We start from the raw sequence: 16,423 nt of genomic DNA, 5'->3' as shown, positions 1-16,423 counted from the left end.
GAATATATTCAACATTTGCTCAAGCCCCAGAGAGGTTTTTACTGGATATTGTCAGATAATCTACTTTTTTTCTTCCCTGAGTCCTCTTAGAATTTTTTTATTTTTTATTTAAAAAACAAACTCTGAGATGGGTCAAAGAAAAAATTTAAATAACGGTCCATGCCAGGATACAGTCAGACTGCACATTTTGCCAAAGGCAGTTAAGTGAGCTCTCCGAAGGTGAACAATTGTCCCATCTAAACAATCTGGGCCAAAAAAAAAAGCAGAAATTATTTTCTGAACTGCAAAACAAAACACTTTAAAGGCACATTATCAGCTTTTTAAAATACATTTATTCCCTGCCCTCTACTCGTTTTATTTTCTATTAAGAACACCACAGTCCAGCCCTCTCCTCGTGTCTGCACTGATTACAGTCCTGTACTCCCCTATGCTTTGTTTTGCTGGACAGAAAGATTTCCAATTTGAACTACAGTTTTTACAAGGGAGGCTGTTCTGCAACAGCTGTGTGATGTGGACATCATAATTTAACTTTTATTGCATTTTATTTACCTAATTTTCATACACCGTTTTGTGCTTATTAACGGGTTGCCCACCTTCACTGTGAAATGAGCTATGAATTTGACCACAGTGACCAAAATGATACATGACTGCCACAGATACAGAACAGACTCTGGTCTGCTGGGGGAGATCTCTCATCTCTGCAGTGAGAGGTGGACAATATGAAATGATTGTGTGAAAATGTGATGTGAGCTTTACACAGCTCAGCTCCATAACTATAACAACAACAACAAAGTCTGCAAGTCAGCTGTGATTTAATTATGTTTTAACGTTTGACTATAAACCAAAGTCAATCACAGAAACACAGACAGGACAGATACAGGTGCCTTGAATAGTAAGAATTACACTGTAAAGTAGACAATAAACTAGAACACACTTTTTAAATGCACATAAAGGAAACAATTTTATTGTTAGACACTTTTGAAGGTTACACTAAGACTAATTTAAAACTTTGGTATAAGCCAAAGACACGTTTTTAAACCAAATTAATATTATTAACAATGAATGTAAAAGATGTGTAAGAAATGGCAGAATAAATAGCATGCAATAAACTGCACATCAATGTGACGTTTTTCACTGGAGCCAAATTAATCCAGGTAGTCAAATCTGGGGGCAGTGATGCTCTCTCTTTCTGTATATATACACACACGCACACATTATTAAATGGAAGCTCAAACAGGTGTTGAAGGTGAGGTTAATAATCAAATTTGTCTCACTTGCTTAACTTTTAATCTCCCATTGATGATGCAAAAAGTGCAATAAAGGTATAATTAAAAACTTACCTGATTATCAAAATCAATGAAAAGCACCTTATTCATTCTATATTTTTAAAATAAATTGTGTGTTCACCGTGGCTGTGAAGCCTGTGTATCCTACCCTAACACTACAAATTCAATGGAAACAACTTCAAGTCTTCCACTTCGTGTTCCGTAGTTATAAGGACTGTTACACTCTATACAGACTCTACACGGGTTCTGCAGAGGTCCTTCTCTCCGTAGCACCTGAAGTGGTAATGGCCTAACACTTCTAGGAGATGACCATGGAAAACTGCTGCAGAGGGAAGGATGCATGACAGTATGGTCGACCTTCCTTATGGTATTGCTAATGGTATTGCCTCAAATTGTTGATCAAGAAATCATGGTACATCATTTGAAACCTGTGTTCTATTTTTGAAAGTATATATTTTATAAGTGTTTCTTGTTTTTTTTTTAGCCGCAGGGAATCATGGGAGAGATGTCATTTTTAACTGACAGCAGATGATTGCAAAGGATGTTGGGAGATGGGAGTTCTGTGCAGCTATCGTCCAGCAGCCTTTGTAAGCAACACAGTCACTGCAGCTCTTCTGAGGATTCCACACACCCAGGAACATAACACAACACAGCGTCTTCAGATACATGAGTAAAATAATTAAAAAAAATTAAAAATTCTCCTGAATGTCAAAATAAAGGCTTTACACAATCTTATTTTATTTATTTTTTACTTTTACAGTTTAAAATCAGGACAGGGCAGATTGGCAAACTACCTTGCCTCAAGGTACATCCAGCAGCATCAAGAGAAACTGGTATAAAAAAAGAAATCAGAAATTTGGCAAACACTTCAAAGAAGGATATCCGTACATTAACAAACACGTGTGGCAATTAGTAACTTTACACTTTGACCACTCCAAACAGGATATATACATCCTTTACAAGGCAAAAGCTGGAAAGTACAGCAGCTATACACAGGTTTGCTTGATTTAAACAAGTGCAAATAAAGATTCAAAATGAACAGAACAGCAGTTCAAATTGATCAAAAGCTCTGAGGTATTATTATTGGATTGCTACGAATATTATCAGTGGTCAGTACTACATTTTAGTTAAGCTTAGGCTAACAGCACACTATAAACTGTAGTGGAAATGTATTCACCTGCAAAAGTAATGCTTTTACACAATATCATTATTTGTGTGAGCTTAAAATGTGGCTCATTATATTAAAAACAGGTTGAAGTAGAAAAGCACGATTATGCTTAAAGGGAAAGCTTCATTAGCAAACCAACTTACCCTTTAATAGTGACCTACAAACTATTAAAAAAAAAACTAAATGGTCAGTATCTTGTTATGTTAGCCAGAGAACTTCTTTACAGTTTGTTTTTATCTCAATTCCTCCAGTTATGTAGGAACAGTCAGAACTGTGCAGTGAATGCATCCGCTTCAGCAGTACTTCTAGTATTTATTACGTTTGGTTCCTAACTGTGCTGTTATGTTAGCTCAAACATACAATATATGGAGAAGTTGTTATATTCACTTGTATTGTCAGTGTAAAGAAATCTCTATCAAGTGATATCACGCAGCAGCTCTCACTAATTCCATCCCAGTCATTACCACTGTAGGTCAAGTAATAAATCACTGTCGACAGTCACATAGCCACACAAAAAGGGCCCTGAAAACTGCATTTGCTACTGAGCAAATCTAAAGCGGTCTACGCATTCATGGTAAGACTGTGAAGCTTCCTATTTAAAAGCACCAGTCTGTAACTCAAAAGGAGAAATTTCACAAAATGAGAAGCACCCTTGATATATATAGAACTTAGCTGTTTCGTTTTTGTTTATCAAATGAATATCTTATTAACAACTGGATTAAACATTTAAATACATGTCAGTGTCCTAGAAATACAATACTATCTAATAATGCAAATAGCTTGCTTCTATAAGGTGCCTTAAATGAGAGAGAAAAATGTGAATGCAATGCCCAGATTGCTTTATAGTTTAAAATCCGTGGTACTGTTCATCAGCAAGCTTGGCCATATCTTTCCATAGAAAATGTTTCAGTAGAAGTCATGAGGTACAACATACTGTACAACTGCAGCCAAAAGTTTAGCAACACCCTCTAGAAGGAACTAATTTTGCTTCATAAAGCTGAATGAAAGCTGCTGAATAATGTTACCTTAACAGACTGAATTATATACCGCTTTGCAGTTTTCCATATACTTCACAAAAAACTGACAAAATGAAAAAATGTGTCATTTCGAAATCTAACATGAAATAGTGTACTACTATTAAGGCTTCCGGTAGACTTTAGCAATATCATTTTGTAGTTTCGTTGGCTTCATGATGTTAAAGTTAAATTATGTTCTCACATTATTTGTTTATCAATGTCTTAACCTTAAAATTCAAGGTGATGCAAACCTTTTGGCCATAGCTGTATATCTCTCCTTTATAAATGCACCTGGACTAAAATGACAATAATTGTTGAAAAGGCTTTCCAATAAATACTCAGCACTTATCTGTCGAATGGCAGGGTATAGCATAAAAGGAAGCAAGCTGGTAGAAATGAGTGCCCACCCCTTTCATGACGTAGTCATTAAGGTGGATCAGAAATCGTGATTACGTGATATCACTGCCTATTGGTGATTTCAAATAGAACAGGAACAAGGAAACCAAACATTAATATCAATGCAATTAATCAGAAGATCTTTTTTTTGGCTCGCGTTTCCATGGAGTCTCTGCCAGGAAACGTCACTGATTTCAAAATGAATAGTAAAAGAAAGCACCTCCATAAAAACAACAACGAGTTGATGTAACTGAACCCATCCTTGTACAAAACAGTTCTCGTGAGAAGTGTCCTGGAATCCCCAGCGTTATCTGGGCCTGTGGTTTGCAAGGAGGAAATCCTTATCCTTGCATGTTAAACACAGCTTCAGGTTTCGGAAAGAGCCGCCCGCACTGGAGAAGGCCCACATTCCCATCACACACATAACGATGTAGGCTGGGATGAGGCTGCCTTCATACTGAGGATTCAGGAACGACTACAACAAAGCAACGAGGAAGACATGAGCAGCTAGCATTGTGCACAAACAATCTCCAATAACAGAACACAAGCCTAGGACTAAACTAAAGGGTTGCTAACGATGGGTTTAAAAATCCATTTTCTGCCATCTAATTTGTGCTAGCAATATTACAGCTGGCTCCCCCGTTCCTTCAGTTAAAGATCTTCTAGTTCTTGGATTTTATACATCAGTTTGCAATACGCAGATTAAGAAAACGTTTTAGATGGAAAAGATGCTGCTGCTTCCAGGAACCTTTTGTATTGCAGTTTAAACTCACTCACTTTGACATTTTCATTCAGGTTTATTTAGTATTGAACAAGCTTGCCAGCATCTTAAAAGGTTTATTTAATTTTACTAAAAGCACTAAAATGAATCAGACTGCATACAGTGTTACAGGGATCTGACTCCCAGGCTTCCACAGGTGAAAGACTAATAAATGAGCCAGTCTGTCACACTGCCTTTAATATTTCTTCAGCACTGTTCCATAGGGCCTATACATGCTCAACCCCGCTCCAACCTATAGACTAATGTTCCTTTAAGACTAGAACGGTTCCCAGGACAGAGACCGGAATTTAACAACAAAACCCAACAGTGATTTCCTCTTAGAAAGACTCACCAGGCACGACACAAGCAGGTGGCTCAGAACAACTATGAGCACAGCCCACCACCTCTTCTTTTCACAGGCGTCGAAGAAAACAACTCCCCAGAACATGTGCAGCAGTATAATGGCCATTGTCATGAAGGCTACAAGGTGCAGCAACAAAATGATCAGCATCATCAGAAAAGCACAGGTTATTAAAGACTAATTGTACTATATGAATGTTATCTTACTGATAGCCCTAGATAGCTGAGATTCACAGACAGCTGATGTCATACATTACACAGAATTGTCTCAAACAACCTGGAAGCAACAGAATTACTCCTGGTACTCTGATTAAGCACTGTAGCTATTTATCTGGCATGACACACCTGTGACTCAATATTGGCAAATTAATCTAGAATAGCTTTCTTTTCTAATATTATCATTCTGGAAATACATGTCTCTAAGTTTGTTTTGTTTAATTTCCCTTATTCTTAATGATGTCTGCTGTATACTTTTGAGGAACAAAACAAAATCACAATAAAATCAACAGCATTAAAAATATATATGACAGAGTAGTGAGTAGGGGATAGGAATGGTCATGCATTCATTGGTAATGCAGCGGGGTGAGAATCAGCACCCTGAATTGCGTGTATTATTTCGTTTAAGATCACAAGTCTATGTAAATCTGAACAGTGAAAAATAAAATACTGAGCCTTCTCCACCTGTATTACCAATTACTGTATCTTCTTTGTCAAATAGCTTCAATATATTTTTTTTTTGTGCAACAGTTCCACCTGGTGGAACAAAGGATATTAAAAACTGATCTGCTTAACATTTCAGGAGCAATACATCCTACTGTTATTACCTGATGATACAAAATAATGTTGTGAATCTCCGTGAATCCCCACAGTGCCTGGACCCAGTGAGTCAGCCAGGATGTTGATGACTGAAAATGCCCCACTCATGAAACCAAATCCCAAGCCAGATACTGTGGAGAAGTGCAGAAAAACACACATCACTACACTGAAACAAGCAGGTTAATTAATTAAAAACACATACAACACTGCTTGCCTATAAATTGCTAATCCAGAGTGTTTTTTCTCCCCACATCCAATGAATGAACGGACTGCATTGCAGTTTTAGCTACTCTAGGTTTTACTGGGATTTTAAATAGCCCCTTCTGAGATTGTTACCTGTGCATACTTGCTACTCAAGCTCAAAGAACAAACTAGGGTGGATGAAACTGCTTTGCAATAGAAGCCTCTACACTAAATCTAATTACTTCTCTGAACTCTGACAAAGATCACAATGCCACTCCCATCTGACAAAAAGTGTAAATGTATTGTCAACTTATAGTAGGCTAGGAGTTTTCTGCCATGAAACTTGGGTTTGCAGTCCATACTTCAACATGTTATGCAGAACAGGTCTAGCCTATGAGATGTGTTTACTAAAATAGTATATGAATGTACTGTTAGTGATTCTTGTAATAAAGGTTAATATAATAGATCTCCCTATAACAATTATAGATCATCATACCATAAGCCAGTTGTTTTATAGAAATGGGCATTGCATCTTCTTGACTCAGAGCCATCAAACCTTCACTAGCTCTCCTGAAACAAAAAAAAAAATGAATGCGAATGACTAAAATGAAATCAGCAGCAGGCTACAGAAAGACAAAGCACTTTAGGAAGCAGTGCGGTCCAGTTGTTAAAGTTCAGGGCTTGTAACCAGAAGGTCACCGGTTTAAATCCCACCTCTACCACTACTGGCTCACTGTGTGTGACCCTGAGCAAGTCACTTAACCTCCTTGTGCTCCATCCTGAGGATGAGATGTTAAATCAATGTCCTATTGTAAGTGACTCTGTATATAATGCACAGTTCACAGCCTACCTCTTTAAAGCACTTTGTGATCCACTATGAAAAAGCACTATATAAAAACAAAGACATTATTATTATTATTATTATTATTATTATTATTATTATTATTATTATTTAACAAAAGGAGGAAATGGCATGCGTATTAAAGAAACTAACATGATAATCACATGGTAAACTCAGCTGGTTAACTGCTACTGTATTTTCAATATTGTAATGTCAATAAAGCACCCCTAGGAAAAGCAGTGAGTTTTAAAGTGGTAAAAACCAAGTCTTCTTAGCATAACAACTTCACTGCACATCTCCTATTCATTTCCTGTCATTTTCCAGTGTTTGAAGAACATTCATCCAGACTGCTGATCCCTCAGTGCTCTGTACAGCAAATATTTCCAATTTAGAATCTGTTCCACAGGGAGTGAATCTACTGTGTGATGGAAAAAACAAAACCATCTACACTACATAAGAGACTGTTACACTAATGAGATGGAAGACAATCCTCTGAATGCCTTCCTTATATTATAAGGGCAGTAGTATTTAGATTTGTTGCTGTTTAGAGCGATCCTTAAAATAGATTGTTTCATGTTTATATTGGGTCTGTTTTCATGCTACATCTCCAAATGTAACTTTCAACAAAAACATACATAGAACACCTTTTATTTTCAGCTTCATTACTGGTGTACTGCAGTTATTGCTCACAGCTGAACTAAGCACAGTTTATGGAGCACTCTGTGTATATAAAAAGAACCATTATGGAAAAGAAAGTATGTTTAAACTTAAATGAAACAGCTGAATTCTGAGAATTTTGTCAATCCTCATTCTCAGAAAAACTACAGCACTCAACGAACATCCATTCCCACTACAAATGTAATGTTCTTATGCAATTTTATTAAATGTGACATGCAGGTTGAATGGTGTGAATTCCACATCCCGTGGTTATCAGTGCCTGTTATTTACCAATACGAGTCACATTTCTCTTACTTGAGTAGTTTATAGTAACCGAAGCGGAAGGTTTCCTGGAGCAGCACTGCCAACACCACTCCGAAGATGAGAAGTCCTTTCTGAACAGATGCATTCTCTTTGTTGCTGATCTGAACTGCGATGAACCACACCAGGGAGGAGAGCAGCAGAGACACCAGCCAGAAGAACGCCCTGGGGGTAAAAAAAAAAATAGAAAGTCAGGATATCTCTAAAAATAAATACGACTATAAAAATAGACCGAAGTAAAGGAGCAATCTCACTGGCTGACAAGTGTTCTAACCAAAACAGCACAACTCGGAACTCCAAATGCTCTACAACTAACCGTCCACTGAGTGTGTTAGTTAGTAAGGGAAGTTAAAAAAAAAAAAAAAAAATATTAATTTAGGTTTGTCTTTTCTATAGGATTACAAAAAAAAAAAAAAATTAAAAAAGTAAATAATGAGCCAATTATTGTTTTACAGTTAGTTTCTGTTCCAGTACTGAATTAATGTAATTGTGTTTTAGAGTAATTTAATGTCAAATCACGGTGTGGGAGGTTGGCAAAGGGAGAATACTCTCATAGTAGTAGCAGATTATTCTGGAGAAACTACACGCCTATAGCTACCAGTATACTGTACATAGCAAATGAGTGCCAGTGCTGGGTTAGGCAGAATGCTACTGCAATGTACATGCAATATACCATTACATATGCCGTATACACGAATAAGCAAGGATAATGAATGCTTCAGACCTTTTTATTAATTCAAACAAAACACTCACCCTGCAATCAAAAAGATAACCCGCAAAGGGTCCCTGGCGATTGTAAACAGGAACAGTGAAATCGCTGGGCCAAAGGCGATGAACGTACAGCCGAAAAACACTGATGTTGTCATTTCTGGGATGGGTCAGAACTGAAATTCTTAAAAATAGTCTTTCTGGAGACTAGGCACACGATTCCTCAAACTAAGCACAGTAGTTAATGCGTTGCTTCTAATAAGAATCGTAAATGTCTGATTTAAAAAAAAAAAAAAAAAAAAAAAAAAAACACTAGCCTTTTCCTCTGCTTCACTGCTGCAACATAACAATCGAAGCTCTTCCTGTTCGAGCTGAAAATTCGCCCACCAAAAAAACCCACCGCTGGCTGGTTAATCTATAAAACAGTGCCCACTTGGATCGCAAACCTGACTAAACTGCATTTAACGTCATTTGATTCTTCATAAGAGTATATATCAGTAATAATAACCATTTCTAATTAAAGATTAATTTCCTTAAATACATCTATTTATGTAGAATTTTCCAATTTTGAGGTTAAAACTTTCACTTTTTTGAAAATTATTCTCCCTCCTTCAGACACAATTATATAAACTTTTTAAAACTTTATATATATACTATATATATATATATATATATATATAATATATAATATATATATGAGATATATATATTATATATATATCTCACATGTATAAGAAATGCATTTCACATACAGTATATATTATTATTTATTTTTCAATAAAACTTGCTGGCACTAATCTAGTAATTTGCACACGGTTAAAGCGACAGGACGTGTATTGCAGAATGTTCCTGGACCCCGATCCTCAATTGTGATTGTTAGTACTTCTGGAAATAGAGAGCCAGCTGATGTTTTGCATAATTCAGGGCAGAGACACCGTTGGTTCGAAAAACACAGTAAATAATGTCCATTCACCTCTCGCCAACATCTGCATTTCCGTGCTCTCTCCAGATTTACCATGCACCACTATCAAGTTAGAAAGAACCGACGGACCGTGCTGGACAACGGGCAGAGAAGTTCATTTCTGATGTCAAACCTGACAGGGAGGTGAGAGCTTGTCAATAAAGACATTAATTAACAGGAGAGAAACACTGGCAATGGTGTATTTAAATGTAAACCTTATTGTAGGTGTTTGTAAACTTCACGAGTTTTCCCATCAGCCTTGATTACTGTAATGGTATGCTTTGCATTATAAGCGTGGCTATTCTATAATGACATGCTTTGGTATTTTACGTGGTAGGTATCTATGATCATAACTAAGTTGATCAAGTAAAGGTGACAACAAAATACAGCACCTTGGACTAGACTAAAGTCCATATACTCAAGGGGTTCTGTGTCTTTTTTGTATAGCATGGTTTGCCATAACAGGGTACTAGGCTGAGGGGCAATCAGATTCCAAAGTTCCAAAAAATCTGGAGCAGTAACTGATAACACTTTATATTCTTCTATGATTAACTGCAGTCATGTCTGTTCTCAAGAATGGAACATATATACATTAAAGACTTTAAAGACATTTGTGCATTACTGGATATGGAAGCACCCGCCAACCAAACACCTGTCATCAGCCTGTCATAACTGAAACAGTATTGGTTCAGATTTAAACTGTTCAGGTTGTAGAGATTGAATTTAAAGGCTGTTTTCTGTTTGACGTCAGCCTGTGACACCAGTCTGACATGTCCCGGGGTGCAAGAAATAAGCAAGGAATTGCAGTCTGCACAACCTTTGCTCTACCTTTGGACTGTTCATTAATTTTTATTTTTTTTATCTCAAACAAATGTTCTCTTCTTGTTTCTTCTCTTCTAGAATCTATTGCTCCAGCTGCCCTGTTGAGTCTTTATTGTCTTTCCTGACTCCAAAGAGAATCCCCTTTTACGAGGCTGAGAGAGACCTTCCAGCTAGCCAATGTTGGAGACAGCTTCGGAACCATGTATGCACAGTACACATTAAAGAACTTTGCGTTAGCATAATAGCGGTATCATTTTGCTGTAGTAACCTAGTTGTAGAGGTGGTTATACACTTCATTTTGTCAGTGTACTCAACTATAGGACCATTGTATTTGTTAAATTGGACAAGTTATCAATATGAGACTACTGGCAAGCCCTTTTTTCCAATTTGACTTCTGTTATTAAGATAGACTCAAATATCTTTTTGGGGTCTTTTCTGTTCCCATGTGGTGGACCTGCTGGTTTAAGGTGTCTTAGGTATATGTCTTAGGCTACTAGAGGAACTTTTCAATAGTCTTTAGGGCCATTTTGTGGACATGGTAGTTTGATGCCTAAGTCAACAATATTGGACTCATTTCAAGCCCAAGACATTTCTGTAAAATTCCGTGACTGAGTTAGGTCTTTAGCCATTAATGATGTAAAGACCCCTATAAAACCTGCAAGATTGGGGCTGTCCAGGACTAGTTGGACGTCCCTGGTCTATAGTGTCCAGTTCATGTTTTTGTTGGCATATTAAATGTTTTCCCATTCAAGGGGACTCCACGTAGTTTAAAACAGAAGTTGGGGGGCATTGAGAGATAAGACCAGCAAACTCAAAATACATCTGCAGCTTTAAGATGAATTTACCAAGAATTGCGCTGGGTTATGAGGCACTTAAGTATTGTGCAGAAACATCTGCTATAATTCACCTGTCTATACTGCATTGGAAATGCTAACCTCTGAACATCTCATTTTCAGCACCTTTTTCTGGGAAGGCTTGGACGGGTCACAGGTTCTCACTCACTTCCCCCCTGGGGACTTGTACAGGATGAAATGCAAAGTGGAGGACGTGAGTAGTTCTTGGTTTTCTGGTGGCTTTGCAGCGGTATTGAAGGATTGCAGTGTAAGGGAGGTATTTCCATTCATTCATCAGCTGATGGAATGTGTGCTCTGATCTTCAGGGTCCAGATGTCTAGCCCTGACCAGCTCTTCTCAGCGCTGGAGGCAGACTCCACATTACTTTGCACCTGGACAGGAGAACTATTCCTAGAACTGCACAACTGCACTATACAAGCACAGGTAGCTATCAGAGACCAGCTAGGAAGCATACCCTGCACAGGCTTCGTTCTGAACAATAAGTAACATGAAGCAAGACAATGAGGTAAGCGACCTCCCTTGTTCACTTGATGTGGAATGACCGCAATACATACTGCCCTTTCAAAGGTATTTTAGAGATGTACTGTACTTGGCCCTACACATTCTTCAGTATACTGTACTACAGTGCAGGTGGTACAAAAGAATTTAAGGATCATCACCTTACATGACCTTACTATATATAATCACACACTTAACAGGCCTTTACAGCATCTTATACTGTGTATAAATAGGTATACAATACAATTGGACATTTTAATATTTTATTCTATTGTTTTTTTTGCCTACAAAAATACTTGCCTCTTACTTTAACCAGGCCATGTTGGTTTATATAATCTCCTTACTTGCTGTGCACAGCCTTGTCTTAAATGGTAAAGAAGGGAAACAGTCAGTGTGAGACTCTGCTCCATGATATTGAGGTGTCGAGCGGCCTGGCTCTATCGAGGAACCCAAGCTGACAGGTATCCAGCTGACAGGCTGTACAGAATCTGGAAGTAAACCCAGGGGTCTGAACTGAAACTACTGCAGACACACTCTGAAGCAGCTGGCTCCACCGTGGTTTTATTTTATTGTTGTACCATTTTAAAATTCTTGATTATTGGAAATGGTATAAAGGTAAAAGACAGTTTGTGAAGAATTTGTGAAGTCCCTTTTATTAGGACCCGTTTCTGTTTGGTCCAATTCACTGAGATCTTTGCTTTGAAGTTTCATCTTGCCTTCCAAATGTTCAGGATTATTGGATTCGTATTGGCTCCTGCTACAGGTTCAGTTTATCTTAACAGGTTACTCTCCTATTGCAGACTCCTGCTTCTTAATCAGTTTCATGGTGTGATTCCTGGCACCTGTATAGAGATGGTGATGCAGGATGCGCTGAAGTACTACCAGGGTAAGTCAGTGGTTGAGGTGTATTCTCTTGAAATACATTCCCAAATATTTTAATGAGCAAGCAAGTCTTAAGTGAGGTGGTGCCCCCACAATGTTGTTAATGTTCTATCTATAGCAGGACTGGGTTGAACATTTTTCTTAATTTGCCCAAATAGTAACTGCTGGTACATCCACTGTGGCTTTGAAATACTTTAAATTCATCTAAAGAGGAGATGGTTGCGAATGACCACAGCACATCATGAAGGTTCATGGAGTATTCTGTTTATAAACAAGTACTGTACTATGTATGTAAAATTAAAGTGTTTTTAAAACTAAATGAAACTGCTGAATTCTGAGAATTACTTTCCCTTAGAATGCAAGATGGATTCTAAAATGAGAAATTGCTGGACAGCGTCCTATCCAGAAGTAACGCGATGCTCGAGCTCTCAACACTTGTTGTCTAAGAATGGTGATATTCCTGAGCAGACCTGATCACTGAGCTCTCACTTGTCTGTTCCAGAGATCTGCAGTGCTGGGGCTGAGCTTCTGCAGGAAGCCTGTAGGTTCCTTCTGACAGAAAGGGGTTGCTGAGGGGAAGGAGGGGAGCCCAAGCCTGGCTCTGAACACCCTGCCATGGGAGCATAGTGAAGTGATCCAGCTGCCAGGGGGAGCTGCTGAGCCAACACTTGGTACAACAATACAAGAAATGCACTATTAAATTGTGTTCAAATTGCATGTTCAAGATATTACAGGCCTTTGGAATTAAGTTTAATTGCATTTATTTTAATCTTAAAATGAAACCATTACTAATTACCACAGGCAGGGATGTTTTTATTTTCTGTGTTTTAAAGGGAAACAATAATATTTATTCAATTAAACTGCTGCTCCTTAATATAACTAACTCCATATTCTCTGCATAGGTTAGGTCATATAAACATTATCTTTTGAGCACTTCCATTAGGAAAACATGCAAAGACACTACTGACTAGCCTGGGCCACCTCTAGAAATATTGGAATATGCATCCAGCCCGGGGTCACTTTTCTTTTACTCTAGTACAGCAGTACACTGTCATAGCCTGGGCCTCTGTCTGTTCCCGTTCTTCCAGCACTGGTGAAGGTGCTGAGTGTTGGCATCGCTGCAGTGACAGAATCTGTTGAACCAGACTGCCCTGTATCTGTGTCCACTCAGGTAACTCCAACCCTAGTAATGATATTCAGATATAGTGTAAAAAACATTCTGCACCTAGGGGGCGCTGTTGCCTGTGGAGTGTCTAAAATTCCTGCCATTCATCAGTAGTAGTTCCCTCATTGGGATAACTAAAGCTGGAGAGCATAGCATTTTCACAAGTTACACAACATTCAGGTTATAAAATCATGCAGTAATTTTTATATTTGCATGAATTTTATACTGTAGCAGGTCCTATAGCTATTGCTACTTATGCATGTGTAAGATTCAAGGTTACCCCTGTTGACTAAAACAATACCATGTATTGACTGGCTGACTGCACCATTGTCAAGCAGAACAGGATCTTATGGGTGACTGGATAAAGCAGAACATGTGGCATCAATCTGTGTGGTTAACTCAGAGGTGAGGGACTTCCAGCCAAAGAGTAGCCTGCACCACTAATACAGCACTGCCAGGCTGAACAGACCTCACTAGCAGGCGGCCTGGTTTTAGTAGCAGAGCTGATAAACAGGGTTGCACCATTACTTTTACAGGATTGTCAAAGTATTGCTTTTGTGGGTTTCGGGGAAACTATTGCGGACAGCTGCTTTGGAAACCAGTTTGTCTCCCTGTACTGGGATGTGATGGATTGCCACCTCCAGACCAGGTAGGGGAGTGTTGGTATGGTTTGGTTCTTCACCAGTAACCTAAAAATAGAACCCAGATATTTACTTCAATTCCAAAACACTGTCTAGCTTTCTAATCTCTAATGACTTAACTGGCTGTTCTGTTTATGGAAAACAGACTTTGCTGCCCCAGTCCAGCTTCCCTAAAGAACAGATTCACAATTGAGAAATGATCTTCCATCCCTCATGTACAATGTAAACTCTTTGTAGAGACACTGGGTAGAATGGTGGGGGTTCTATGGTCTAACACAGTGATCATTTCATTCAAGGTTGCCTTGCCTCCTAGGAAGCCTGTTTTGGGGGTCATACGTCCAGTTGAAGTGGTGACCTCCGGGGGTTTGAGTGTGAAATTCTCCTTGAATCGGCGAGAAGCGCACCATTTTGCAGGAGCTTGTCCTGGATGCTCGGTGTCCCTATGTCAAGTTCCATATAGAGGTAAGAACAAGACCTGTAACACAGAAAGATCATAGGACAGCGCTGAAGCTACAAATGAGATGCAACTGAAACGTCTTAGTCTGGGGTTTCCACAAGTTTTGGACATTCCCTTTTCCCCGTCATACTGCCATGTCTTGACGTGAACAAATAAAATGTAACATTATCGTCTAGAACACAAATGTAATGGAAGGCTTAGCATTTTCTCTGAGCTCTCCTGCTGTCATCCTAGAAACCATAAAACAGGTGACTGTCTGAAACTGTTAGTGGATAGGGTCAGGGTGAAGAAGATGTTCATTTTAAGAATGAAGTGCTTTCTGGGAGCTCTATTAGAACTCAGTTGAGGCTTTATCCTGTTTCAAATAGTGTGACACTGTTTAATAAATCTCAGTATCAGATCTCAACCCTAATAAGAGGTTATAGATATGCATCTCCTGTTTTGGTTCTTTGGGTGCGACATCTCTCTAGCTTGTAAACTAATGCACTGGTAAAACTGCTGAACTTGTACCTTTTGTAGTTGGGCCATAATAGTATATCTTTAAATCTAGCAATGAGTGGCATGTTGTGAAATGGTTTAAGCAATAATGACCGACCATTACTGTGGAATAATGTAGCATGATTTCCTGCAGGGTGATTTTGTGGTTGGAAATTCCCAAAATATTACAGAAATTATACTAAATGACCCACAAAGGATTTATTTCAAAAGGGGACATTCCTTAGAAATTTGTAATTGTTTCCCCACCCCTTAAGAGACTTTCCCTCACCCTGTGTTTGGTTCTCTGCTTTCATCTTTGCCCTGGAAATGCTCTCTGATGGACAGGCCGAGGACAGAAAGGATGCCCTGGTGCTGCGAATGTTAGAGTCTCACGGAAGCTCTGCATCAGCAATGCTCTGCTCTTCCCTGCCCCTGAAGGAGGCGCTGTTGTGAGTATACTGACAATCTGGGGAAAACTGGGACACTAATGTTAAGCAATAGCAAACATTTACAAAAAACAAACAAGTATAAATATGGTGAAAACATTTAATAAACTGGCTACCTACCTTTTACTTTCTGCTGATTACTCGGCAGTTGTAGTGTGGCTTCAAGTCAAGATTCTGTCTCAAAGTACAGTGGGCCACTTCCTGCTGTTAAGAGTGCCCTTCACAGGTTAAGGTCTCAAGTGCAATGATTTTGCTGGTCTCTGCCTAACCCATGTAATTCACCCAGATTGTCAGTCCCTTCGAGATGCCCCAGAAGCTAGTAGAGAGTCTACTATGTTTCAAATAACACTGCCCAATGCTGGTGTTCTGAAGTGCACGCTTTCATAAGTTCTTGTTGATCAACATGTTCTTGTGACAGTTTCAATCATTTCCCAGAGACTCCAAATAAATGTATTTCTCTCTGCAGTGTAAATTAGAAACCTGTGCATAGAATTGGAAGTTTAAATACAACACTGAGTCAAAAGTTCGATGTTATTTTTTTCCGGAATATTATTGTTATAAAGACAAGAATTGAGCAGTCACATTATATAAAGATTAGCGATATGTAGATGATGACTGGGAGACTTTGATCTCGACACGTTTGCAGTCAGACACAGGTAAATGTTTTTACAGAAGGTCATGAAAAATGCACAGTGATCAAGGTTTGGA

The 16,423-nt window shown here is 38.5% G+C and overlaps 1 protein-coding gene across 1 annotated transcript; it reads right to left on the bottom strand.

Annotated features, from left to right (window-relative positions):
* Nucleotides 1-4,099: 4,099 nt before the first annotated feature.
* On the bottom strand, nucleotides 4,100-8,851 carry LOC121298769 (gamma-secretase subunit Aph-1b-like). The gene is made up of 6 exons (XM_041225978.1): nucleotides 8,558-8,851; nucleotides 7,799-7,969; nucleotides 6,482-6,555; nucleotides 5,811-5,933; nucleotides 4,979-5,106; nucleotides 4,100-4,341 (listed from the first exon to the last, which is right to left on the bottom strand). Exons 1-6 carry the CDS (start codon nucleotides 8,668-8,670, stop codon nucleotides 4,174-4,176), a joined length of 777 nt encoding a protein of 258 aa, XP_041081912.1. The 5' UTR covers nucleotides 8,671-8,851; the 3' UTR covers nucleotides 4,100-4,173.
* Nucleotides 8,852-16,423: the final 7,572 nt, after the last annotated feature.

The sequence above is a fragment of the Polyodon spathula genome, chromosome 24 (genome assembly GCF_017654505.1).
Source record: "Polyodon spathula isolate WHYD16114869_AA chromosome 24, ASM1765450v1, whole genome shotgun sequence".
NCBI lineage: Eukaryota > Metazoa > Chordata > Actinopteri > Acipenseriformes > Polyodontidae > Polyodon > Polyodon spathula.
The sequence above is the reverse complement of the archived record's forward strand: the minus strand, read 5'-3'. Positions and strand labels throughout refer to the sequence as shown.

What these genes read in the sequence shown, in the direction of transcription:
- LOC121298769 (XM_041225978.1), bottom strand. Translation starts at nt 8,670, where the DNA reads ATGACAACATCAGTGTTTTTCGGCTGTACGTTCATCGCCTTTGGCCCA. An exon ending in TATAAAACAACTGGCTTATG is followed by an intron (nt 5,934 to 6,481) that starts GTATGATGATCT and finishes ACTTCTCCACAG; the next exon opens with TATCTGGCTTGGGATTTGGT. An exon ending in ACATTATTTTGTATCATCAG is followed by an intron (nt 5,107 to 5,810) that starts GTAATAACAGTA and finishes TGCACCTTGTAG; the next exon opens with CCTTCATGACAATGGCCATT.